General features: G+C 42.3%; 2 protein-coding genes across 4 annotated transcripts; both read right to left on the bottom strand.

Moving 5' to 3' along the window:
• Positions 1–22: 22 nt before the first annotated feature.
• On the bottom strand, positions 23–9,340 carry znf821 (zinc finger protein 821). Of its 3 annotated transcripts, none has more exons than XM_028957240.1 (6): positions 8,846–9,340; positions 5,938–6,069; positions 5,701–5,822; positions 4,511–4,603; positions 4,132–4,298; positions 23–3,893 (listed from the first exon to the last, which is right to left on the bottom strand). In XM_028957240.1, exons 1-6 carry the CDS (start codon positions 8,883–8,885, stop codon positions 3,011–3,013), a joined length of 1,437 nt encoding a protein of 478 aa, XP_028813073.1. In that variant the 5' UTR covers positions 8,886–9,340; the 3' UTR covers positions 23–3,010. The 3 variants fall into 3 exon arrangements, with proteins under 3 accessions (XP_028813073.1, XP_028813074.1, XP_028813075.1); XM_028957241.1 differs by lacking the exon at positions 8,846–9,340 and adding an exon at positions 7,742–8,789; XM_028957242.1 differs by lacking the exon at positions 8,846–9,340 and adding an exon at positions 6,744–6,858.
• Positions 9,341–13,154: 3,814 nt separating this feature from the next.
• On the bottom strand, positions 13,155–19,453 carry copb1 (COPI coat complex subunit beta 1). Its single transcript, XM_028956382.1, has 22 exons — positions 19,333–19,453; positions 18,379–18,514; positions 18,012–18,241; positions 17,750–17,919; positions 17,556–17,670; positions 17,391–17,483; positions 17,160–17,297; positions 16,949–17,068; positions 16,732–16,839; positions 16,497–16,643; positions 16,247–16,392; positions 16,018–16,114; positions 15,753–15,916; positions 15,496–15,616; positions 15,195–15,422; positions 14,843–15,022; positions 14,454–14,598; positions 14,251–14,370; positions 14,025–14,170; positions 13,812–13,901; positions 13,543–13,698; positions 13,155–13,457 (listed from the first exon to the last, which is right to left on the bottom strand). Exons 2-22 carry the CDS (start codon positions 18,467–18,469, stop codon positions 13,398–13,400), a joined length of 2,865 nt encoding a protein of 954 aa, XP_028812215.1. The 5' UTR covers positions 18,470–18,514; positions 19,333–19,453; the 3' UTR covers positions 13,155–13,397.
• Between the last annotated feature and the right edge of the window lie 6,392 nt (positions 19,454–25,845).

The raw sequence follows: 25,845 nt of genomic DNA, 5'->3' as shown, positions 1-25,845 counted from the left end.
AGAAGAACATCTCAGGGTGCGCTTTTATATTTGCTGACTGAGGCTCAGGGTGAAGCATGGGTGAGACAGCCAAAAGATTACAACTCCCAGATTATGAGCTATAAGGTCAATGTTTATTCCACATTCTGTTCCAAAATTCATTGTGATCCAATATTAGATCTTGGACCTCTGAAAGGGCCAAAAGCAACATCTACTCCATTGATCTCCTCCTCATTCACCTTTGTTCATTTGGCCTTTTAGATATATCTGTAAACATGAACATCAAAAAAGAACCCTGATCGACTAAAAAAAAGGCAATAAACTGGAGGGTCCCTGTACAACAATCTAGAACAATTTGTTGAGCAATCCAATAATAAAAAATAATAAAAAAAACTGGGCAGGCATATATTAACACAAGCTCATATTTAACATTTTCTAAGACAAACGAAGAGTTTTAACATGCAGTGTTGTCGCTAATGCGGTCTGGTGCACTAGGGCTAGCTCTGCAGAGCCAAATAGAAGTACATACATTACATTGACTATGCCCGGAGTTTTTAATGTTCTTTCTCCAATGCATAAAAATATCAACATTTATGTGCTGGTACCCTTTTAGACCAATATGGTAAATGAATGTTTTTACACATTATTATTTCTTGCTTTTGAAAATCTTGAGCCATACGGTCTTTTGCACACATCTCAATATGCATGATGAAATCATGATGTGATCATTTAGTAATAGTTTCAACAACAGCTGCCCAGCATAAATCAGTTGAGTATATATTAAATCGCCAGTTGAGAAGGTGGCAGACCAGAAATGACAGTCCCATAGGCTTCCTCAAATCACTGTGCTGAATTTGGGGCCAAGAGTTGACCTAGCTGAATTGCCTGAGTTTATGGTTCAGTACATTTGAGTTCATTTTCTTAAGCATATCTGCATAGTTATTATACAAAGTGTCAAACATGTCTTAACAATACAGACCTACTGTTGCATAGCTGCTTGAGCCGCTCCCCAGTGACCTGAGGAGAGCTACAAACACATCTTATTCTTCATCCTAAACCATCGCTCCACCACTGCTGTTAACCAACAAACAACAGTATACACATTCTTACACACCCCCTCAGTCACAATTAGCTTGAATTGAGCTGTTCTGATGAAAGTCATCTCAGAGGTAATGTTAAAGGTGAGGCCTTTGTGTTCAGGAATAAATAAACCAGAATTACATAGCAAAAGAAAAAAAACAGACATGAGCAACCAACGCATATGGTGGACAGTGGTCAAGGTTGAGGCCATTTTTTTCCAATTGCACCACATGGGTTATGGAGAATGATTGGTATTGTAGCAAAATGTTCCCTCAGACCACCAACATTATCTTCTATTCAGAACTGGCCCAACAATGCCTCGTTTGAAGATCAATAAAGACCACCCTCTCAGCCTTGGAATTCTTCTTGCATAATGACAACACACACACAAAAAAAAACACAAATAAGTGTGTAGAATTCATATATAACAAAATAACGAAATTAAAACATCCATTTTATAATCTTTCAAGTGACAAAGGCAGCATCAATATCTCAGGTATAAGAATGCATTCTGGGCACCTCTGGGTTTGCAATGCAGACGTACAGTAATGTAACATACTCAACATGGGATGACCCCACTGGCTTTAGAGGTATCGTACGCACCATACAGTACATTAACAGCAGCAAAAGGAAGAGATTGCATTTCAATGAGCCACGTAAAGGACAAGATGGTAAAAGAGCCAAAGAAATTCTGTAGGGGGGGGTCTGTGGATTTAATGTGCAAAACAAAAAAAGAACAAAAACATACATTAGGGTCCAGTGTGGTCAATGTGACCTGTAAGCGTAGAGCGATTGAGAGCGAGTGGCAGTGTTTGGACAGAAGTCAATGGACGTCAGAGTCTGTTGCTCCTCTGGACGGAGAAGAAGTCAGCCATTCTCAACACTCTAAACCCGTGTAAATTACAGTAGTGTATGGAGTCAGGCTTTAGAAGGGTATTTTTCATCTGTGTGTAGGGGTCTGAGGAAGAAAACCCTTCATATCGCAGCTGATATTGTATTTTGAAGAATATCAGAAAGACCAGAGCGAATGAAGCACGTTCACAAACATCAAGCATTTTAAAGGATGCATGTTGCATAACCAGAACTGAAAACAAGTGAACCAAGTGCTGGCTAGGTAGTTAGCCTCTAATCTCCCAACTACAGCTAACTTGCACGACACCCGGGAACAGTTTTATTGTAGTGTCAGTGAACACGTCCCCTACACTGAGTCTTAGCATTGTTAAAAAAACAGATCCTGCTTGGATACCCATGCATAACCGTCTCCAATAACCGTTGCCCCATTAATGCCAAAATCAGAATTCTTGAGACATCTGTGAAACAGTGGCTTTGTGCCACAATGAAAGAAAGAACGCTTTACACGTGTGTTTGGGATATTTGGTTATGCAACTGTGTCTGTGTGTGCATTAGCATTTTAGCATAACACCAGTCTGTGTGCGGGCCTACAAAGCCCCCCCCCGTCCCCCCGAAGTCCAACCCTGGGGCCACAGGTTAGGCCGGACACCGGTAGGCCCCATGGCGAGGTAGTAGGTTCTAGCCTGGCTGTGACCTCCCCTGCAGGTGGGAGGTGTAGCTACTGGTAAACTGTTACTATGGGCGTTGGGTCCCACTTCGTTAACTGAAGGTCCATGTGCAAAAGATCCTTGATCCGTCCTCTATGGAAATGTGTTACTACACCAGACAGAGTGGGCAAGCTCGAATCTGAAAGCCCTGCAGAATAAAACATATATATATATATATATATAAAAAAAAAAAAATACAAACTTCTGTAAAATCATGCTCATCAGTCATACGAGTCGAAAAGTCAGACATTCTTAACCCTGTGTATGGACTTCACTTCTACTTTTCATATAAATTAAGTATTTTAAGTGTACATTATCTTGAATGTTTATTATTGTGTGTACAGAAGAGACCGATATGAAGTTTCTGTTCATAAAACACACTTCTGCATCAGTCACTGACAGAGGGACGTGTGTTCTGGGCGGGCCTGATCCGTGGTTCTTGACGGCGCGTCACCGACGCCCATTTTGCACTCAGAACCCAGAGGCCTGAGTGACAGAGGTGGGACAGGATCGGGGAGCTTCATGAACAGGCCGTTGTCCAGCTGCGGGACCGGTGTGGAGTAAGGGAACTGAAAGAGGCTCATGTCGGCCGTAAGTGCCGCCATGGCAGTGGGGTCGTGCTCGATCTGCGTGCGCAGCGAGGGGTCGATTTTCTCCAGCCGACGTTTCAGGCGCTTGGCCTCGCGCTCGCGCATCAGCCGCGCTTGCCTTTTCTCAGGGGTCTCGTTGGCGCGCTTCATCCTCATGGCTTCGCGGTCGCGCTGGAGCCTCCGGGCCCTCTGCTCCTCTGACTCCTGCATTCTCTGTAGCCGCTTGGCCTCGCGGTCTCGCAGCCGACGCAGCTCCCGCTCCTCCGCCGTTTCGCACGCCCGCTTTGTCTTCTTCGCTGTGCGCTCACGCTCCAGCCGCTGCATCCTCGCTTCCACCGGCTCATTCTTCCGCCGCACCGCCCACTTGCGCATGGTCGGAGACTGTGCCGCCACCAGCTGCTGGTAGGCCACACAGCTGTTGCACACCAGCAGCACGCTAGCTGGGTACACGGGCATGGGGCTTAGCAGGTCTGGAAGCGGTGGGAGACCTGTGCCTGGAGATCCAAGACTGTCAGGTAGCGGGGGCAGGGAGGGGGTAGGAGACAAGAGGCTGTCGGCCAGCGGGGGCAACACGGGTCCCGATGGGGCCATGGGGTTAACAGAGACAGGCTGGGACATGGAGCAGTTCCCGTCAGCACCTCTGTTGTCCATTCCACTCACATTCAGGGCGTCCTTCAGCTTCTCCCTGCAGAAGACAGGAAGAGTAGCAGAGGTCCATCTTCTAACAAAATCAATACAGTCAAATATGCTACGTAGCTAAATTCATGATCTGCGTCATGGTAGCGATTTAAATGAAGTAACACTAAATAATGTCTGTGTTTTTGATGCATGAATATTAGCTTTACAAAGAATCTTCTGAAGAAAGTTCAGGCACAACAGAAGCAGCGGGATTTAACAACTGAAACGTAGGCCAAAGGACAAACCTGCTGAAGTTGCTGGTGTCTGTGAAGCGTGCTCCACAAACTGCACAGTTGGAGAGGCGGTCCTCAGAATGGATGAGGAGATGGCGCCCAAGTGAGCCCGGCGAACTCAGTGCCCGCCCACACACCGGGCACACGTAGCTCTTGCTGCCGCTGACCATCGACGTGTGCTGTTAAGCCGCAAAAGGGAGAGATTTATTATTATTTGTAAAAGGCATTGTGGGAACACAAACCAATAAGAAACTCGTAAAGATTAGTATCAGATCAAGTTGGCTCATATACGGCTCTCAGCGAGATGGTTTGTTTATGCTGAAATTACCCCCTCCTAGTGGTATATGTGGCTCTGAGCTGACAAAAGAGGCTTTAGCAGCCTTGCCCTCACCTGGTAGACATGAGCGATGAGCTGCTCTGGGCTGCTGAACTCCAGGGAGCACAGAGGGCAGGAGTAGCCGTTCCCGAGGTCGCTCCCTTCTTCCTGAGAGGTGATAAAACAGATGAGTGAAATATGTGACCGGAGAACTCCAGCAAACAGCCGGCAGGACAGGAGAAGTTGGTGGCTGATCTTCATTACAGATGAAGATATCAGAGCTTTAGGCTTGTCAACAAGAAAATGCTGGTGTTGGTGGCAAATTTACTACTGCAAGAACTCCTCAAAATCAAAGATGGCTACGCCCATCGAGTGTTCTCAAGACAAACAGGAACAGACGTTGTAGTAATATTAGCAATGGTTCACGTTAAAATCAGTCATGTGCACAGCACCATCCAGCTTCTAACGGTGGACATGTTGCCATGGTATTTGAACAGAAAAAATAATGCATATGAACTGCCATTTAAAAACTTTTTTTTTTTTTACTGGAAAGCTTTCAGTTCAGCTGTGAAGTCATTACATAGTCTTTTATGGCTAATAACTGTGTGATTAGCACGAACTCTACAACCCATACTGCAACTTTGTCTGATTCACTGACGTGAGGTTCCAATAAGAACAATTACTGATGATTGCGAATTGTTGGATGGCACAGACATATCCCAGAAGCCTCTGTGAGTCACTCCGCCTGTCACCATAACGCTTCTCACCGTGTTGCCATAGGAGGTGTGAATCACACAACAAAAATAACCCAAGATCCTTTTTTCTGCCCTCCCTCCTCCCTGAAAAGGAGAGCTTTCAGTGTTCTTAGACGCGGCAATTCGTTTAGAGTTTTTCTTCATTGTTCATACTGTTTTAGACAGATAACTTTAACCGGTTAAACAAGCCGGACAGGTTTCAGCAGAAGGAAGGAGGGTGCCTGTGAACGCTCAAATAAAACCCACAGGAACAATTAAAATGGAGGTCTATTACACATACAAGAAAAACATTTCAAGTGAGGAAAAACAAGGGAACCGCATGAGAAATAAATCACAAGTGCTTCTACTCTCATTAAACTTAAGGAGTCATGGCATGTTCAAAAAGAAAGATTCTGCAGAGCAGACAAGGTTTAGGACCAAATCTTATCTCTCATATACTAGATGTGGTGACAGGGGTGGTACGGAGTGCATGATTTGCATCAATCACATACACTGTAAAGCAGCACTCACCTCTTTCACTCCTCCATCCACTTGGCGGCAGTGGCTGCTCTTGCTGCTGTTCATGGTGTCATCAGCAGAAGTGTTAGAAGACGAGTCCTCACCAGGGTTGTCCAGATCGCTGTCACTGTCGTCTGCAGAGACGAGACCACCCATTAAATTAGCAAGGAGAGAGGACACACAAACATCTCTCCACACAATCAGCAAAAAAAAAAAAAAAAAAAAAAAACAACACCCCGGGGGTCTCACCACTCATGCTGTCCTGCTCTTCGGGTTCTTGGGAATTGTTGCTGTGACACTCGCTGTCATCTGCAAATTCGTTTCTTGCATCCATCTCTAAAGAATGCTCTTGGTCAGCTAGACCTGGTGTGTGAAACGGCCCTAAAGGGTCAAAGGAAAAGGGTCAAGCGAGACTCCTAGCATGCATAAAATGTATTGGACATTGCACGATTATTGCTAAAAGGGGATGGATGTGGCTATTGGTAAAAGGTGATTTACCAATATTTAGAAAATGTCAAAGATTTAATGAAGTTTTAATTAATGCATCAAGTCCCATTTACAAAGCAAACAGTGTGGGGTGCCATGTTCAGGGTGTGAACAAATTAATTCAGAGATTTGAGGCACAGCAATAAGACAATGAAGCCAGTGTAGCATATTCAGAGGATCTTTACACTGCTGTGCTGATGCTCCAAAAATACACACAGCTTGCCCTCACTCGCTCACTGTCTCCCACACACTCTTCCCACTACTTAATAGAAGTTATGCATAAAAAAAATCACAACTCTCTACATGCGCACACATGGTGCAATCCCGAGATGAAGCGCACACACACAGCAGCCACCATCTCCCCACTGCAGGTATCGAGATTTAGATGGACATTCGAAATTTAAGTGTCAGTTTCACATCGTTTGGTACCTGGGTGTCATGGTTTATTATTTTATTACCCGGGGCCTTCACTCAGACAAACAGCTTGAAGCTCATGGAGAGGGACAGTCTCTGAGCTTTATAATCAACAGGACGCCTCTTACACGGCGGAGCGTCTCGCGTCCGCTCACCTGACTCTAGTCTGGCCGCTTCCTGAAAACATCCCGATTTCTTGCAGAGCTGCTTGTGTGCTGGCTCGCCCGGAGAGCGAGAGGTTATGAAGTACAACGGGCCGGCGCTCGGTGATTGATGTGTGTATGTGATGGTGAGAGAGAGAGAGAGAGAGAGAGAGAGAGAGAGAGAGAGAGAGAAAGAGAGAAACGCCCCCCACCCGCCCCCACCCACTGCCAGGATCTGTCTGTACATCTGTCTCACTCCTCCTCCTCCTCCTCCTCCCTCTCTCTCTCCCTCTCTCTCTGCCACTCTGATGTTATCTGCGAGTCTGTGTGTCTGTAGGCAGGAGGTGACGCAGTGTCTGACTGGATTCAGACAAAGAGACAAACTCACCAGCCAACAGACACGGGGAAAGAGAGGGGTGGGCTGGGTGTTGGGGGGGGGGGGGGGGGGGGGCAAAACAAAACAGACAAAAGGGAGAACGGCAGCTCAACTCAAACGGCGAGCGACGGGGCGAACTCTTCAATTCAAGCCACCGGCGCCTCGCGCGCCTTGACGGGCAGACGGCTGACGCGCACACACGTCTTCAAGCCGCATCCAGCGCAGGAAATGTTAAAGTGGGGGCGCCAGGGCCCCGCCAGGCTGCCCGTGCGTTGGCGCTCAGCCCGTGGAGCATGGGAATGGGAACGTGAAAGGCAGACGCCACATAATCCCAGACGCACGCCTCATTTCTCACTTCGCCTAATTGACAGCGAGGTATTCCGGCCGAGGTGGAGGAACACCCCCTCGCCCCCTCCTCACGTTACCCTGTTCCCTGGGTTGCATTTTTGTCCAATGTCTGGAAATCAGAAGAAAATTCACCCATAATACGTTCCCGTCAAACCATCACGACCGCCGGGCGCATAAATAAAATCATACAATTTTAAACATGAAACTTTTCATACATTTCTGTGAGCATATGGTGTGCCACGCAAAGAACAATCTATCGTGTCTGTACCTCTAAAGACCTGCTTACCGTGTACCGCCTCCGGCCAACTGATTATCCTCCCGGGTGGTCACTAATGCGTCCACACCAAAAGTAAAAAGACGGAACCCCGAACACACATGGGCGCCCCGACGAGGAACCGCGGCCGGTAAACGGTCCACGCTTGTTATGGGTTTAACGGCTGGAGGAGAGAAGGGGCGCTGTCTGCGTGCGAGTCTTCCTTAAAAACGCACCCTAAAGCGACTACAAGGAATTTTCTTCACATTTTATAGCCATCCTACGGCCTGACAATCACGCTAAAAAAGAAAGAAAGACAGAAAGAAAAAATATGGCAATATGAGCCACAATATCTTCCATATTTTCTGTTGTGCAAAAGGTTCTTATTTCACAGGCAGACACGGTCGCACAGCGTAAAAAGATACTTCATGTCAGCGATTCAAGGCCCTTGCCGTTAGGTATTACAAAAAGCGAAACGTAACCTTTACCGTGGACAATGCAAATGAACGCAAGTTCTGTTAGTCCGAGACAAGCTGTCGTTTCACAGCGTCATAAAGCTCTTACGAAATATTGTTTTTAACATTCTCAGATAGCAGGAATACAAACCAATACCTGCTAACATGGAGCATCTCTCAATTACCTTGGTATGATTTTTTTTATATATATATATTTCACCAAAGGCGAAACCTCCATGTTACCCACGGCCCCATCCAACTAAACCTCCCTTTTAAACCCAGAATACAACAGATTACGGAAACAATACACTTCCTGCACCAACCATAACGAACACAATCTTTACTCTCATTACAAATTAAACATTTTTCTGGAAAAAAAAAATCAAAATTGTACCATAAATACTCAGTCTAAAGTTAATTTAAAATAACACACGCTAATGCAACCACATCTGCCATTAGTAGAGCGAGGTGCCTGCATCATCATGCACTGTATATTTTAATTGAAAGCAGAAACTGGCCCCAGTGACGCTCCATGCAACTGTGTGACAGTGACTGGCACGATGCACGGTGCAGGCTGCCATAAGGCACGATGTGACGAATATTCAGCCGAGCACCAGACGCGCAGCAAATCGACCAGCACGGGGCGAATAAAGCAGAATTTAGCAACAGCGCAGATACGTACAGTTAACTTTGAAGGGGTTGGTCTGTTTTCGTCTGGACATATTATCCCCCAATCCCAGCTGGAAAAACCCCGAATCTCCTCCCAACTCCGACAGTCCTGCTGGTTCTCGTGGCCAATCCAGCGGAATGGAGGAAAAACGACTCCCAGGACGGGAGCGCAACTGTTACAAAGTGAAAACGGAGCAGGGCCGCCTCCGAACGACACGGTCCGACCGGGCGGGCTACATCGGCGTAGCATCGGCGTAGCGTCGAGGAGGAGACGCGCCGCACACGCCAGTCTCGCCCGGGAAGCCGTCGCGCCTCGGCCCCGAGCGCATGTTGGCGGGCAGACCCCGGGTAGCTCTCCGCGTCCGCGCCGTCGACGCTCCGCCAGGGCGCCGCAGAGACCCAGCGCCGACGTCCTCCCGTGCGGAGCTGGGCTGTCCGCTTCCTAAACGCGAGAGGCGCGCCGCAAAGCATTCTGGGACATATACCATAACGCCGGAGGACGCACGGACGTCGCCTGCTAGGCTGCTTCTTATCTTGCTAGCTCGCCAATCCTGATGATTTTATTGTTGATTTAGTTTTTTTTTTTTTTTTTTTTTTACATCCGCATATTTATTTCGACATACACCTGGAGCAGTTGGAAGTGTTCGTTTATACGTAACCCTACTCAACGCATATTAATTTGTGTCAGATTATAACTTGAAACCAGACATTTATCTGATACTGGGGGCGTGGAACCCTAAAGGTGTATTAAAAATATGCATTTGTTTTAACTGCACATCCACCAGATGGCGACTACTGGTGTAAATTAATAGTGCTGTTTTTTTTTTTCTCTTTTACTTTTGGTTATTTAGAGGTACCAGAGCCTATGCAAATTAGTTTATAATACACCTATTCTTCCACATCAAATCTTCATTTTATCTTTAAATGTTGCAGTTTCATTTAATTGCAAATTTTTTTAATCACGCAAAAAACGGCAAATGCTTGTTTAACACAAGGAACAAAAATATTCAGTAAGTTAAACATATTTTTATATTAAGCTTCCTGGCACATGTGTTCAAAAGGACTGATCTACTGAGGCGAGTCTGTTTCTGTGCATGATGTACATAAATCTTTAACTATGCCAGACTTTGCTCTGGGAAATTTAGAGAATTAGTTATAAAATTAATTTCAAATGCTGTTAATTTAATTCTTCAATTTTATAGAATCACATCCTGATAGTGACTGGGATTTTACATAATTCATGTTCATCTGACAACAGTGAGACTAGATTGTGGTTAAAATGACATTTTGTGGCGTTTTTATGATATGACAGCTGTCTCGAACTTAATAAACATATGAACTAAGCTTGACAGCTATTTGGATTTTTGTTGGTTTAGTTTCACATGTGTTTTTATTGCTTTTTCACAATTATTCATTAAAATATTAGCAGAATAAAAACAAAATAAAAAATAAGAACACAATTGAACATTTGTTCACTTTCTTAAAGAAAGAAAGTCTTTATCTAGACTATTTGGTCTTGATCTTGTCTTGGTCTTGTGACCATGTGACCACGCCCCATTGGCATTTTTTAGGTTAGCATGCCACCTTTAGCACGGTAACATGCAATTTTTTTTATGCTTTAAACATCACCAAATGTATTGTGTTAATATGCAAATTAAAGCCCAAATATCAACAATTTTGACCAATTCCACAAAATTAACCAATTGAACAAGCTTCCTGTTCATCCTTTCTTCCTCTCAACATTTTACAATTTTACCCATTGCACGAAATTAAGTAATTCAACGATGATTCCACTCTTCCCTTTCATCTTCTCGTCTTTTAGTCTTTCACTGCTTTCCAAGCCAAAATCGAGTATTATTCACAAACTTCCCCTTTTTAGTTATAATTACGACTACTACTTAGAAGGCTTTGCTAATCGTCTGAAATTATTTTAATCACTCTTTCTACATCAATATCTAACGGTAAAAGCACATGTACAATTAAGTAACTAAATAGATTTCTATGTTGATAATTGTGATAAAACATATAAATTAGCACATATAAAGGATTCCTGAAATGCAGACTTCACTTATGTTCCTGTTAACTCTGGATTTAAAAAACATTACAAACCTGTGTCCAACTATTGCATAGTCACATGCAAAAAAAAATACCATCAAAGATATCTTTTAGCTAATATTGCAATTTGATCTACTGAGAATATGGATTAAACCTTTATTTTTAAGTATATTTTTAAGTAGTCGAAGTTGTATTTTAAGCAACCGCCTATATGTATAAGTCATAGTAAAATATACCTATAAAATATAACTACAGATCACTGTAGCTCAGTTGTTCATAAAAAGGTTATTTTGTAGGAGTCAAAAAAAATTAATTATTATTTTGGCTTGGAAAGCCAAAATCTTGTTCTTCCACTTCTTCTTATTCTTATTCTACTGATGTTTTTCTAGATGCATCTCCTCCTACAGTTTTCACACTACATCCTCCAAACTTCACACATGTATCCGGCATATGGCCGTGGGGTGTGCTTGTGCTTTTCTAAGGGATACGTGGTTCCGCCCACCTGCCACACCCAGTTTTCTGAGCCATTTTTCCCATTGACTTAACATTGGAGCACTTTTTGACAAGGTCTCACATCCACAAATTTAACCCTACACACCCGAAACTCAACATCCAGCATCTCCATGACCCCCTCTTTCCATTGCACCCCTTTTGGGGCAGTGGTGGCCTAGCGGTTAAGGAAGCGGCCCCGTAATCAGAAGGTTGCCGGTTCGAATCCCGGTCCGCCAAGGTGCCACTGAGGTGCCACTGAGCAAAGCACCGTCCCCACACACTGCTCCCCGGGCGCCTGTCATGGCTGCCCACTGCTCACCAAGGGTGATGGGTTAAATGCAGAGGACAAATTTCACTGTGTGCACCGTGTGCTGTGCTGCTGTGTATCACATGTGACAATCACTTCACTTAACTTAACTTTTTTTCCCAGTGGCCACGCCCACACTCCTCCCATTGAGCCCCAAATTCTCCCCATTCACTTATAATGGGAACTTTAACCCTTTCTCACATCAACACACTTGAACATATTGACATGAAACTTGGTACACACCTTCATCGGGGTACCGCCTAAATGTCTAGACCACGCCCCTGACAACAACCACGCCCCTTACACAAAAAACATGCCCCCAAAAATGAACCATTACCAAATTCACTTTGCTGGTCAACAAGCAACATCCCCCAATTACAGGCCACACCCCCTTGTACACCACGCCCCTTTTAACAAAAAACACGCCCCCAGAAACTAAAAATGCCCCAAAAATTTTGCCAGTCAACAGACAACACCATTCAGCAAAAACCATGCACCTTTTTCTCTTTTTTTGCCCTTTCTCTTTTAACCTTTTTACAGCTTTCCAAGCCAAAATCGAAGTTTTTCACAAACTTCCCCTTTCTAGTTATGAGTGAAACTTGATTATGAAATGTGATATTTACAAGAAATTTACAATTCTCATTCAAAATAAAATGATTTAAATGTAATGTTTATTTGACGCATTTTCTAATTCTCAATTTTTTTTATTAATTTATTAATATGTTGTGAATTGTATGCCTTACTTAGGCATACTACTAAACGCATGGGGTTAATATATTTTCAGAAAATGAAAAAATTATCTCTGGTTGATACTCTACTACCATAAGGCAAAAAGACCAAATTCAGTGATTCAGTACTTTACTGTACTGTAGCCAGCAATCATTCAACAGGAGGCAATTATGTTATCAGTGTGCAACCTGGGAGAAAGACAGCGTGAAACTGTTCTAAGTTTGAGGTGCTCATAAAAATGCATCAATGTTACAATTTATGTGGGAATTGAACCTTGCAATGCTTTACAGCCCTAGGGCATTAAACATACCATTAAATCTATAATACCTAACAGGCTTCAGACACACAAAGCTCAGTGTCAGCAGAACTTCAAGAGAAAGCTTTAAAAGCATTACTTTCTTGGTTAGAGACTTGCCTGAAATACTTTCAAATAAATGACTGAAGGAGCACATTTAAATACTAAAAAGCATGGCATGAGATATTTAAAGTTGAATTTGGCACTATTAGACATTAAAACTTGCACCATACACCCAAAACTCAATCAGTTTCTGTTGATCACCTCAGGCACATATCAGAAAAATGCTTAACCCTTCAGCAATTCTGTTAACTCCTCTTGTGTTCTGGAAATTCAAACTTTTGTTGGGCATATATTGCTAGATATGGCTAGGCCAAATGCCATGATATTTCTGGTCTCTTGCATATGATTCAGGAAATGTACACACAAAGAAGCAACACAAACTTGTGTATTGTGCAGAGTTTATTGAATGTTACTAATAAACATAGACTTTGAGGACCTTGAGGAGACTATTTGAACATAAAATAAAATTTGACAGGATTGGAGCAAACTGCCACAGAACACACCATGTGTACTGTAAATCAGCAGAAGCAGAGAGGAAAGAGAGGAAAGAGAAAGATTAGACGCAATGCTTTAAGGTCATCTCTCCCCTAGACGTGGCCACTTCATGGCATGAACTTCATGGTTTTATGAGACAGTCTTCTTTTGGGACAAATTAATCTTGTCCCCGAGACTCAACGCCATACCCTACAAAACAAAAAAGGGGGGTGACCATTTTGGATTTTACATAGTATCCAACATTTGTAACCTCATTCAGTGCAACTATAGTTACCTGACTCTTGGCCCGGATGCGGATGTGTCCATTGACCGGTGCATCTGGACCCAAGTGGATGGGCTTCTCAATGCTGACATTTGCAAGTGCATCTTCACCAAATATGGAGCGGGCATATAGGTTGGCAGCCATGAACCCACAGAACCCAGAGAGAGCCTGAAGCAGGAGACATCATTAATATTTACTGAATATAATATTAATCAATAGATATACTGGTGTGTTTTCAACCACACTTAATATAAAATACTAAAGTGGACTAGGGGTATTACCTTTTCTGGGGTCAGGCACTTCATGTTAGTGGATCTGAGGATATGTTGGAGATATTCATTCAGATCTGTGATGTTAGTGTTGACAGTTACCTGCGGAAAGACAACAAGGATAAAAGAATAAATTCCATATTTTGTAGTTTAATATCTAGTCATTTTCATTGCAAGAAAACTTCTAACCCACTCTGGTCAATAAAATATGTACGCCTTACATACCTTGTTTTCCCACTCAAACTCAGCCCACATCTGTCTGAATTCAGCATCAGTGCAGGAGGCTGGCTGGATATAGTCCATGATGTCAATGTGGATGTCGCTAAGGACCACACAGTTTCGATCACTGGCTGCACCTGATACGTCATAAACTGCAAGACACAGCGAATAAAACATCAGAACACACATGGTTATGTTCTAAGTGATTCAACTAGCTTTAAAGGAACAATACCAATGTTTCCAAATATAATGCCATTCTCTGTGGATGCCACTTTCACATTGGCTTTGATGTTGGCGAAGTCGTGTGGAGCTAGGGTCAGAGGAGAAGGCTTCTCAACTAGCTTCAAGTCACCTAAGGGTAAAAATATTTAAATTTTAACAGAAACTGAAACACAGAGAAGATTTTACTGAACAAAACCAAATACAACAGCATACCCAGCGTTGCCAGCTCCAGAGTGCAGTTCTGTAGAGTATCACTGGTCTGATTCACCACCAGCACATCCAGGACAATGTCGTACTGGTTAACATGGACGTAGGCCTCAGCGTAGACAGGATCTGAGAATCCAGTAAGCTGAGTGACCTGAAATAATAAGCAAAAACAATAAGCTTAGCATACAACACTTCAAGATGTATTAATAACTAAATACTAGGAATATTTAAAAGGTAACAGGCATTATGAATTATAATCAAATAATTGTTTTTAAACAGGCAAAAGCCACAAAAAAACACACATACTCTTGATTCAACAGTACCACCTAGTGGCAAAAAGCCACACTGCACTCCTCCTAAAACAACCACTGCTGCATCAGAGGAACCATGGTTACCTTGTTGAGTTTGGAAGCAAGGGGATCAGCTGCTTCCTTCCTCTGGGTATTTCCCATTGCCGCCAGCAGGCTGAGCTGGAACTGATCTTCTTTCGAAGTCATTTCATTCTTCGCTGTGAGCTGCATGAAAGATATGGGGTCGTCCGCCTGTACAGTGACATTGCGTTTCTCTGACTCTTTCTGTGGAGGGAAGGGAAAACAAATCCAATGTGTTAGATACTATTAATATTATTATTATAACAGACTATCAGAAATCTAAATCATAACTGTGCCATTTTATTGTAAAACATATGTAAACTGTAAAATTTGGTCAATGGTACTAAAACAGAAAGGCTCAAAAGAGATGTCTTACTTTCTGAGAGAGCTTTTCTTCCTCCAGTCTGACAGTGAGCATGTGTGACAGCGACTTGCGGCACTCTTTGTTGAAAATATCGTTCATTAACGGTGATAACTCTGACAGGACCTTGAGGCAGAGTGAAATGCGGTCCACATCGTCATCGGTGATGGGCTTCTTGGGCAGAGAAGACTTGCCCAGGTGTAAGATGGTGGCCATGATGAGCATAGCTTCAGCCACAAAGGACTGAAAAACCAACAAAGCGTATATAAAGCATGCAAATCATATACCAATTTCTCAGATGTTGCAGCTCACTCACATTCTGCTTCTTTTTATCTTGGACAATCGCTATGTAGCGCAGAGCAATTTTGGTCAAGGTTGTTGCCAGGGATGCTGCAACATAAAAGTCCCCATCCATAAGGAACCCTCTGAGAGGAGGCCTACAAAGAAGATGGAAAAGTTTGTTCAAGGTTCCAAAATCTATTACAACAGATGATCAGGAAAATAATTCTATAATTCTAAATTATCCTGGATGAATTTTTTTTTTCAATTTAATTGAATTGAATGCTGCTGTACCTGTCTTCTTCCTTCTTTGATGGGCGTGCTGAACTTAGGGCGCTCTGTGTGACGTAGGTACCCATCTCAGTTACAAGTTTTTGTGCTGGAGCAACAGGAGACACCTCCTCCTCTTGCTTTACTTCCCCTGCCTCCTTCTTAATCTCATTTTCCACTATAGGAATCTACACACAGAAATATAAAATGAAGTATTATTATTACACAGTCTGGCACTTCAACATTAACAAGTGACAGAGCGTGACAGAGCGTTTAGCTGGTCTCCTACCTCTCCAAGAGACCGCCGAACCTCTGTCATTACACTCTGTATATCCTCTTTAGTGCTGCAGTACTCGCCCAAAATCCAGAGTGCCCCTCGGTAGATCCTGAAATATTTGATGGCAATTTGTATAAATGCATCTAATCCATATAATTAATATTAATACAAACATGAGCAAAACTACATCATGTAGCACACATGCATTTAGTTTGTAATCCACACTAAAGGAAAGACTTACTTCACAGTCTTAATAGCGTGGAAGACCTCCAGCATTTTCTCAATGATGAGAGGCCTCAGGTTGTCAAATCGCTGAATGGCCTCTCTCACAAACTCCAGCACATCGGCTGCTGCTGCCTCATTGGTGTCACTCAGGAACTCCATCAGCTATGGTCACAAATGAATGCACACAATTTAATATTTGCAATTAACCCCACTGTTCTGACTGTTCTGAATAAAATATGGATTTAAAAAAATGATGTGAACCTCACCACAGGTATAACGTTAGCTGCCATATCGGGGAAGCGGACACTGCAGGAATGAAGAGTGCGGACCAGCAGCTGCCTGTACTTGTCGGTATCTTCATGCTCTGTCACATTATTGGTCTTAATCACCTCCTTTTTCAGGACTATAACCAACTGAAAGTCAGAGCATTGCAGGTCCACTTTACTGTACACACAAGAAACAGCGGTTAAGAAAATCACATAAAGGCATACAATAACCCACCTCTTCCACGTTACGAGATGAGACCAGGTCAAGAGCCAACTGCAACGTCTTCTTTCTAACCTCCAGATCAGGGGTGGACAAAACCCGGAGGATGTCCATAACCAAGTCCTAAGTGAATTTAGAGACCATTGAGCTACATGCACTTATGGTACATACGTAAAATGTAAATATGGACAAATGTAAATTTTTGATACACAGAGCAGAAAGAGATGCTCACCTGCAGCACACGCTCATGAGTTGGGTGTTCCTTCAGCTCAATCAAGCGATCCAGAACAATCAGCTTGACATTGTTGTCGCTCTCTTTGATGATTAGATCGATGTAGCACTGAGCAGCAGCCTGAGATAAAAACATACCCCACCTCTCATCAGCACCAAATAACAGTAGCTGGGTGAGAGAATGGCCTAAATGGCTTTGCTCCAAACTCTACCTTGATTGCTGTGGGGGCACTGGACAAGGTGACAAGTGTCCCTGCAGCCTCATACTTCACTGCTGGGCTGGAAGACTGCAGCAGATTATAGATGCAGCGGATGAAACGGGCACGCTCTGATGGGTTTGCATGGCATACCTTGAAGGAAAAAAATATTTTAGGACAATGCTAGAAACCATGCTAACAGGAAAAAAAATATATATATTCTGTTAAAAATCAAGAGTTGAATACCTTGTAGATAAGCTCCACAATTACCAACTGCAAAATGTCCCCAAACGTATGCACCTGGTCTATGCAAGTGCTCAGGTAATCCAGCGCTCTGTCCTGAAGAAGTGGACAGCATTAGGTAAAGGCTCATTTCCTTAAATATTTAATGATCGCCAGTCAAATTCCTACCTGGTCAGCATGGATTAGCATCATGAAAGCATTTCTCTTGCAACTGGCATCCTTTTCATTTACAAGGAAATCGTGAATCAGCTCTGGCGCATCTGGGATCAAATGTTCAAAGTTCCTGTGGACCACAAAAAATGATTAGAATTTCCAAACATCAAAAACATTAAAACGTTCCCATCAAATACAACATAAGACACCTGTAGATAGTGTAGATGGCGAGGACAGCGTTGCGGCGCACGTAGCTGTGGCGGTGCTCCAGACAGGCCCGGATGGCGGGCATCAGGGGCTCCAGCAGCTCAGACTCCTTCAGCTTGCACAGGAAGCGCAGGGTGGAGCCACGGATGAATTCATTGGGATGCTGCAGGTCCTGCAACAAACAGCACAGCACACATTTGCACATAGCCTACTTTTGGGGGCCTATCTTGCATCCCTCAAATTGAATTAGTGTGAGAAATGTACCTTCCTGTAGGCGTCACAGACCAATATCATCTCCTGCAGAAGTTTGCCATCTGGAGTTGTTTTGGGTACAATCTCCCAAAACACCAGAAGTAGCTTCTTAATGGTGTGGTCTTGGAGTGGGAGAACAAAGCGAATGATGGTCATCAGAAGGCCAGGGAGCTTCTCTCCATTCAGAATCATGATGATGACCTTCTTCAGGGCCTCTGTCTTAGCTTTGATCTCTCCCTTTTCTTAAATAAACAAAGAAACAATACAATCATTCATATATGTGTATATATATGTGTGTGTGTGTGTGTGTGTGTGTGTGTGTGTGTGTGTGTATATATATATATATATAAAATAAAAGCTGAAATGAAACAAACATTACCCAAGTCAGCTTTGAGGCTAACTTCCGATGGAGGTTCAGAGTCGGTGGGAACATTTATTAGTGTATAACACACATTTTCTGCAGCCGTCATGGTGCCAGACAGGTTGTCTACTCACAAGACAACGATCAAAAAACCCTAAAAAACAAAATAAATCAAAAATGGATTAAAAAGTGAAAACTACATCTAACAAGTACTGCAGAGTGAATTGATGTAGAGAAAAACAAACAGAACATTCTAAATGACAAAACCCACACAAGGAAGTAAAACACTCGCCTATGAACCAGAAGACCCAGGTTCAAATCTCACTTACTACCATTGTGTCCCCGAGCAAGACACTTAAGCCTGAGTGTCCCCAGAACTAGTTGCTCTGGATCAGGCGTCTGCTAACTTTCCAGGTAACTTTTATATGATTTTCATTCAGAGATGTACTTACGTTTATCTGTGCCTAAAGATCAAATTTTAAATAGGAGAAATAAGCCTGATTTAACCTGGTATATGAACCAGGTTGCCATCGTAATTGTACCTTATCAGCTAGCCACGTTTCCTAATGACAATCGCGTTGTCAATTCCTACGCGTTGCCAGGTTTAGAAGAACCGAGCAATAATCCAGTCGTCAAAACTAACACCGAGGCCTTGTGTGTGCAACATGACAAACGTCACCCAACAAGAGAACAGTGCCGCAAACGACGCAGAACACTGTAGTCAACTACTGTAAACTACTGTATTATTCACATCGTGATATATTTCATCCACCTCCGCCAGCCACGCCGGAGTGAAATGTCCATCGTTAGCATCAGTCGTTAGCATCGTAGCTTCTTCCTGGTTTTTTTTTTATAGACCTGCGAAACTACTTCAACGCGCGGCGGTGGCAGAAGCTTCGCCACGGCTGACGCGCTCATACAGACTACACCCCGCTATTTTCACCACAAGCTAAAACCTCGTTCATTCCATACCTCCGTGCGTGTGCTCTGCCCTTCCCGTTTCGTGTTTTTATCTCCGCATCCGTGGCTACTCGGAGGATCTCCGCTCCTTTACAGTGACGTGGAACCTTGCTGCCTGAGCCACATCGATGCTACGGCAAGCGAAAGGGCTCCAAATGCGTTTTAAAAACATCACAAAACCGCTTCACTGAAGTTCACTGAATGAGATCTGTTGGACATGAGACAGAATACTAATATGCCCGAGTATTGGAGTCAAGACCGCCTAAACATAGACCGAGACCAAAACTAAGACCCAGATCAAGACCGAAAACAGACCAGGGATAGAATCAACATAACATTACACACATTGCTTTTTTATATTTTATATTTAAAAAGCCATTGCTTTTCAATTGTTGTCTGCATGTCTCTCATTTAAAACCTCCCAGTTGTGTCAAATATCCAAGGCCTGGTGGAAAATAATATTCTCAGCAATCCTCTCCTATAACCATCATATCAAACCTCATCAAGGGAAGAGATAAGATGTACCAGAAGGATGTTCATATGAAGTCTATTGTACAGGGACAGAGGTATATAATGATGAATGTAATAAGCTATGTAATGAAACCATGCTTTGAATTGAAGGCAATGGACATTTTGGCTCTCAAATGTACACTGACACTCTTAAATATATTTTATTCTAGCGAAAATCAGCAAATTAACATTATGTGTTAATTTGATGAGCAGGGGCAAATAAAGAATTGTAGCTTGACTATGCCACCCGAGGGACACTTTTTATCGCACCAAAACGCACACAGGTGGCCTAGAGGTTAAGGAAACTGACACAATTCACTGTGTTCACTGTGTGTGTGAACAATGTGAATGACAATCACTTTCACTTCACTTCACTTTCACAAATATTCCACTATTCTTAGAAATGTTTCTTAATATGAAAAGAATAAGCCAGCATAGCAAAACCTATTAAGTAGTAGTAGTAATAATAATGACATGTCTACAGGGCTCTCCAGTGTCACAAATTGCATCGGTCCCATGCAATCCAAAATAATTCTCTCAAATGGCACACAAATCACCAGGATGGGATGTAGTGGAGCCGGGGGGGTGTCACCTGATTTGGTTTCCCTGCTACTTGGGGGTATGCTTCAGGCACCTGGTGCCGTTCCCCCACATCAACTTCCCCCTGACCACTTACACCCCAGTTATCTCCTTTGGGAAGGCCTACCATGAGCAGTGGTCAGTGGCTGAAATCACCAATGCTTGCTTTGATAATTATGATAGGAAAATACAGAGCACTGCAATATATGATTTATAATAAAATGTCTATTACAGAGTTCTGTGAGCACCACGAAACAGAGTACATGGAGATTGTTGTGCACGTCTCCATTCATTGGCTTTAGTATTATCAATGAGCATCTGGTTAACACATAGCCACTGAGTTTCTTGCCCAATGCATATTGCAGATCATCAGCGTAACTGTTAACCTGATTTGTTGTATCTTTAGCAAGAAGCTGCACATCAGAGCAAAGCTCAACACGTTATTGAATGATGGAGACATCACACTGCAGCAGATGGAGAAATTCCATGAGGCTGCTTTGGCATTTCTGATCAGCACTGTGGACTAGGCTTTGAAGAAGCTGCCCCTCCAGGAGCCACTGCTCAAGCATGCTAAATTTGTCCAACAGAGGTTGGAGGTCATTTACTTTGTTGAGAGGTTAAGATTTTTCACTTAAAATATCTTGAATTTTATGTAAAGGTAACCTGGTAATAAAAACAGCACTTCATCTGGCCATTCAGTGATAAGAAATGATGAGTGCTGGAGTTTAAAAATATTTGATCAACCCTTGACTGTTGGCATTGTAGCTCAGTGTTCACAAGTCCTCCAGCACCAGCAGTGTAGGGATATGGTAATTGAGCGGATGTGTGTAGGATGGGAAGGCGAGGCTGATGAAAAGGCTTTTTAAACATAGAGTTTCACCAGGGTGGTAGTAGCCTAGTGGGTAACACACTGGCCTATGAACCAGAAGACCCAGGTTCAAATCCCACATACTACCATTGTGTCCCTGAGCAAGACACTTAACCCTAAGTTGCTCCAGGGGGGGACTGTCCCTGTAACTACTGATTGTAAGTCGCTCTGGATAAGGGCGTCTGATAAATGCTGTAAATGTAAATGTAAAAACCTCGTGGAGCATGAGTTGTGGCATCTTGTACGTATTTACTGCTGTTGATTGATGACCATATAGCAAAAACAAACAACTTGCTTTCATAAATAGGTTTCCCCACCTGCTTTACACCATGGACCAGAGAAGCATGATGTACTGGAACAGCAGATTCTGGAGTACCAGACATTTCATCTTCTGGGCTGAATTATGTAAATATTAGTTTTGTAAATAGATTACGTAAGATTATGTAAATATTTTTTTTACACCAAGAACCCAGTAGAAACGACCTCTTGAGCATTATTGATGCCAATACATGTAGATGCTAGATTCATGTATTTTATCAGAAGTTTGTCTGTACATCAATCTAATCTTATTTCTTAAACGATTGGTTCATATGGAATAGGTAACAGGAGTAAACCTATTTCAGAGGCTTGTTATATGACTTTATGTGATTTTCTTAACCGCTGTTTCTTGTGTGAACAGTAAAGTTGACCTGCAATGCTCTGATTTTCAGTTGGTTATAGTCCTGAAAAAGGAGGTGATGAAGACCAATAATGTGACTGAGCATGAAGATACCGACAAGTACAGGCAGCTGCTGGTCCGCACTCTTCATTCCTGCAGTGTCCGCTTCCCCGATATGGCAGCTAACGTTATACCTGTGGTGAGGTTCACATCATTTTTTATATCCATATTTTATTCAGAACAATTGAAAATATTAAATTGTGTACATACATTTGTGACCATAGCTGATGGAGTTCCTGAGTGACACCAATGAAGCAGCAGCAGCCAATGTGCTGGAGTTTGTGAGAGAGGCCATTTGACAACCTGAGGCCTCCCATCATTGAGAAAATGCTGGAGGTCTTCCATGCTATTAAGACTGTGAAGTAAGTCTTTCCTTTAGTGTGGTTTACAAACTAAATGCACATATGCTACACTATGTAGTTTTGCTTATGTTTATATTTATATTAATTATATGGATTTGATACATTTATACAAATGTATACAAAAAGTGCCAGACTGTGTAATAATCATACTTAATTTTATACTTCTGTGTGTAGATTCATATAGTGGAAAATGAGATTAAGAAGGAGGCAGGGGAAGTAAAGCACAAAAACTGATTACTGGGATGGGTACCTATGTCACACAGAGCACCCTATGTTCAGCACGCCCATCAAAGAAGGAAGAAGACAGGTACAGCAGCATTCCATTCAATTCAATAATAAAAAAAACTTTATTCTGGGGGGCTAGTCCTTCCCATGATAATCTGATGTAATAGATTTTGGAACCTTGAAAACATTCTCTTTGTAGGCCTCCTCTCAGAGGGTTCTTTATGGATGGGGACTTTTATGTTGCAGCATCCCTGGCAACAACCTTGACCAAAATTGCTCTGAGCTACATACACCTGGGCAAGTTTTCTCTAGCCAAGAAGCTTATCACCGATGATGCTGTGGGCCGCAATTCACTCTGCCTCAAGTTCCTGTTATCACCGCTAATGAACGATAATTTCTTTCAATCCAGAGGAAGGAAGCAACTTCCAAACTCAACAAGGTAACCATGGTTCCTCTGATGCAGCAGTGGTTGTTTTAGGAGGAGTGCAGTGTGTTTTTTTTGCCACTAGATGGTACTGTTGAATCAAGTGTAAGTCTGTGTTTTATGGCGTTTGCCTGTTTAAAAATAATAATTGGACTGGGCAACACTGGGTATGCTGTTGTAGTTTGTTGTGTTCAGTAAAATCATCTCTGTTTCTGTAAAAACAAAAATAAAATAAAATAAATAAATATATATATATATATAAATCCAGCAGTTATATTACAAACAGTGCCTTGTGGACAATAGGGTAAAGGTTCCGGGCTGAGTTTTAGTGGGAAAACAAGGTGTGTAAGGCATATGTATTTTATTTGTATGCATTTTATTGATCAGGGTGGGTTATAAGTTTTCTTACAATGAAAATGACTAGATATTAAACTACAAAATATGGAATTTATTATTTTAAGTGTGGCTGAAAACACACCAGTATATCTATTGATTAATATTATATTCAGTAAATATTAATGATGTCTCCTGCTTCAGGCTCTCTCTGGGTTCTGTGGGTTCATGGCTGCCAACCTATATGCCTGCTCCAAATTTGGTGAAGATGCACTTGCAAATGTCAGCATTGAGAAGCCCATCCACTTGGGTCCAGATGCACCGGTCAATGGACACATCCGCATCCGGGCCAAGAGTCAGGTAACTATAGTTGCACTGAATGAGGTTACAAATGTTGGATACTATGTAAAATCCAAATCCCCCCTTTTTTTGTTTTGTAGACTATGGTGTTGAGTCTTGGGGACAAGATTAATTTGTCCCAAAAGAAGACTGTCTCATAAAAACATGAAGTTCATGCCACGAAGTGGCCACATCTAGGGGAGAGATGACCTTAAAGTCTTGCGTCTAATCTTCCTCCTTCCTATCTTTGATACTTGTCTCTGCCTCTGCTGATTACAGTACACATGATGTGTTCTGTGGCTGGTTGCTCCAATCCTGTCAAATTTTATTTTATGTTCAAATAGTCTCCTCAAGGTCCTCAAAGTCTATGTTTATTAGTAACATTCAATAAACTCTGCACAATACACAAGTTTATGTTGCTTCTTTGTGTGTAAATTTCCTGATTCATATGCAAGAGACCAGAAATATCATGGCATTTGGTTTCATCTAGCTATATATACGGCAAAAAAAGTTTGAAATTCCAGAACACAACAGGAGTTAACAGAATTACTGAAATGTGCCCGAGCTGATCAACAGTGGTGGCCTAGCGGTTAAGGAAGGTGCCAGTGAGCACCGTCCCCACACACTGCTCCCCGGGCAGCCTGTCATGGCTGCCCACTGCTCACTAAGGGTGATGGGTTAAACTCAGAGGACACATTTCACTGTGTGCACTGTGTGCTGTGCTGCTGTGTATCACAATGACAATCACTTCACTTTAGAAACTGATTGAGTTTTGAGTATACGTTTTTAGTATTTTAAAGTGCTCTCCTTCAGTCATTTATTTGAAGGTATTTCAGGCAAGTGTCACTGTCAAGAAGTAATGTTTTTTTTCTTGAAGAACTGCTGACACTGAACTTTGTGTGTCTGTAGCCTGTTAGGTATTATAGATTTAATGGTATGTTTAATGCCCTAGGGCTGTAAAGCATTGCATGGTACAATTCCCACATAAATTATAACATTAATGCATTTTTATGAGCACCTCAAACTTAGAACAGTTTCACGCTGTCTTTCTCCCAGGTTGCACACTGATAACATAATTGCCTCCTGTTGAGAATAATGGCTGGCTACAGTACTGTAAAGCATTATGGCATTTTTGAATATATTGAATTTGGTTGTTACATTTAATTCAAATCTTATTTTGAATGAGAATCGTAAAGCTCTTGTAAATCTGAGTTTCAGGAACCGTTTATGTGTGCTATTTATATATTTTTATCACAATTATCAACATATAAACAGCACTATCAAATTTCTTTCTTCGAATGGAACAGGTCTCTAGGGTCTATGTAATTACCTAATTGTACATGTGCTATTACCGGTAGATATTGATTTAGAAAGAGTGAATAAAATGATTTGAATCCTATTGCATATTGGGAGCCAATAACTGGTGCTCAGTCATATTTGGCATCGGCTGGTGGGCAGGGTAACTGAGTCACGTCATACTTATGTGGAATGAGATTAGAATCATAAAAACCTTGTTCATCTGAAACATAAAACATACCCACGTTTTCCAGTGTTGTTACTTTCAATCCAAGATTTAATTTGACATTTAATTTAATTTGAAAAAATATGCCAACAAAGACTTTTGTAGCTGTTTTTAAATTAACAATGCAGAACACACACACACATCCCGTTTTTATGTAGGTTGTGTCATGCCACCTTGTTTATGCAAATCTTTTGGTTTTATCCTGAGAGTCACAACATTGTCATGACTCCTGTTACTGGACACTTCCTCCAGCTGCTTCAAGACATCGTGGTTTCTTAGAAGTAGCTTGGGGGGGGTGGCATTCAGACCTAAATGAAATTCCTGAAATTCCTCTGGGGCTACGCCAGTGTGTGGGACTCAATAGGAAACTGTGAAATCCGCACACCAGTGTAACATCACCTTCCTGTTGCAAGTCAATATATGTTTAACGAAATAAGACTGTACATCCAAAATAATTTCAGAAGCATTTGTTTTGCACTAAAATCATCAATGTTACAGTAATAGTATCCTAAGCATATATAAAGTTTCATTCAAAGACACAGTTCTTTTTTAGTAGACCTCAAGCAAAAAATGTGCAACACACCGAAATATTTACCTACCTGTGACATGACCGATATAAGACGAAATGTCCCCACTAAGTACACA

This window comes from Denticeps clupeoides, chromosome 16 (assembly GCF_900700375.1).
Source record: "Denticeps clupeoides chromosome 16, fDenClu1.1, whole genome shotgun sequence".
NCBI classification, from domain to species: Eukaryota; Metazoa; Chordata; class Actinopteri; order Clupeiformes; family Denticipitidae; genus Denticeps; species Denticeps clupeoides.
This window is presented reverse-complemented; position numbering and strand designations above follow the sequence as displayed.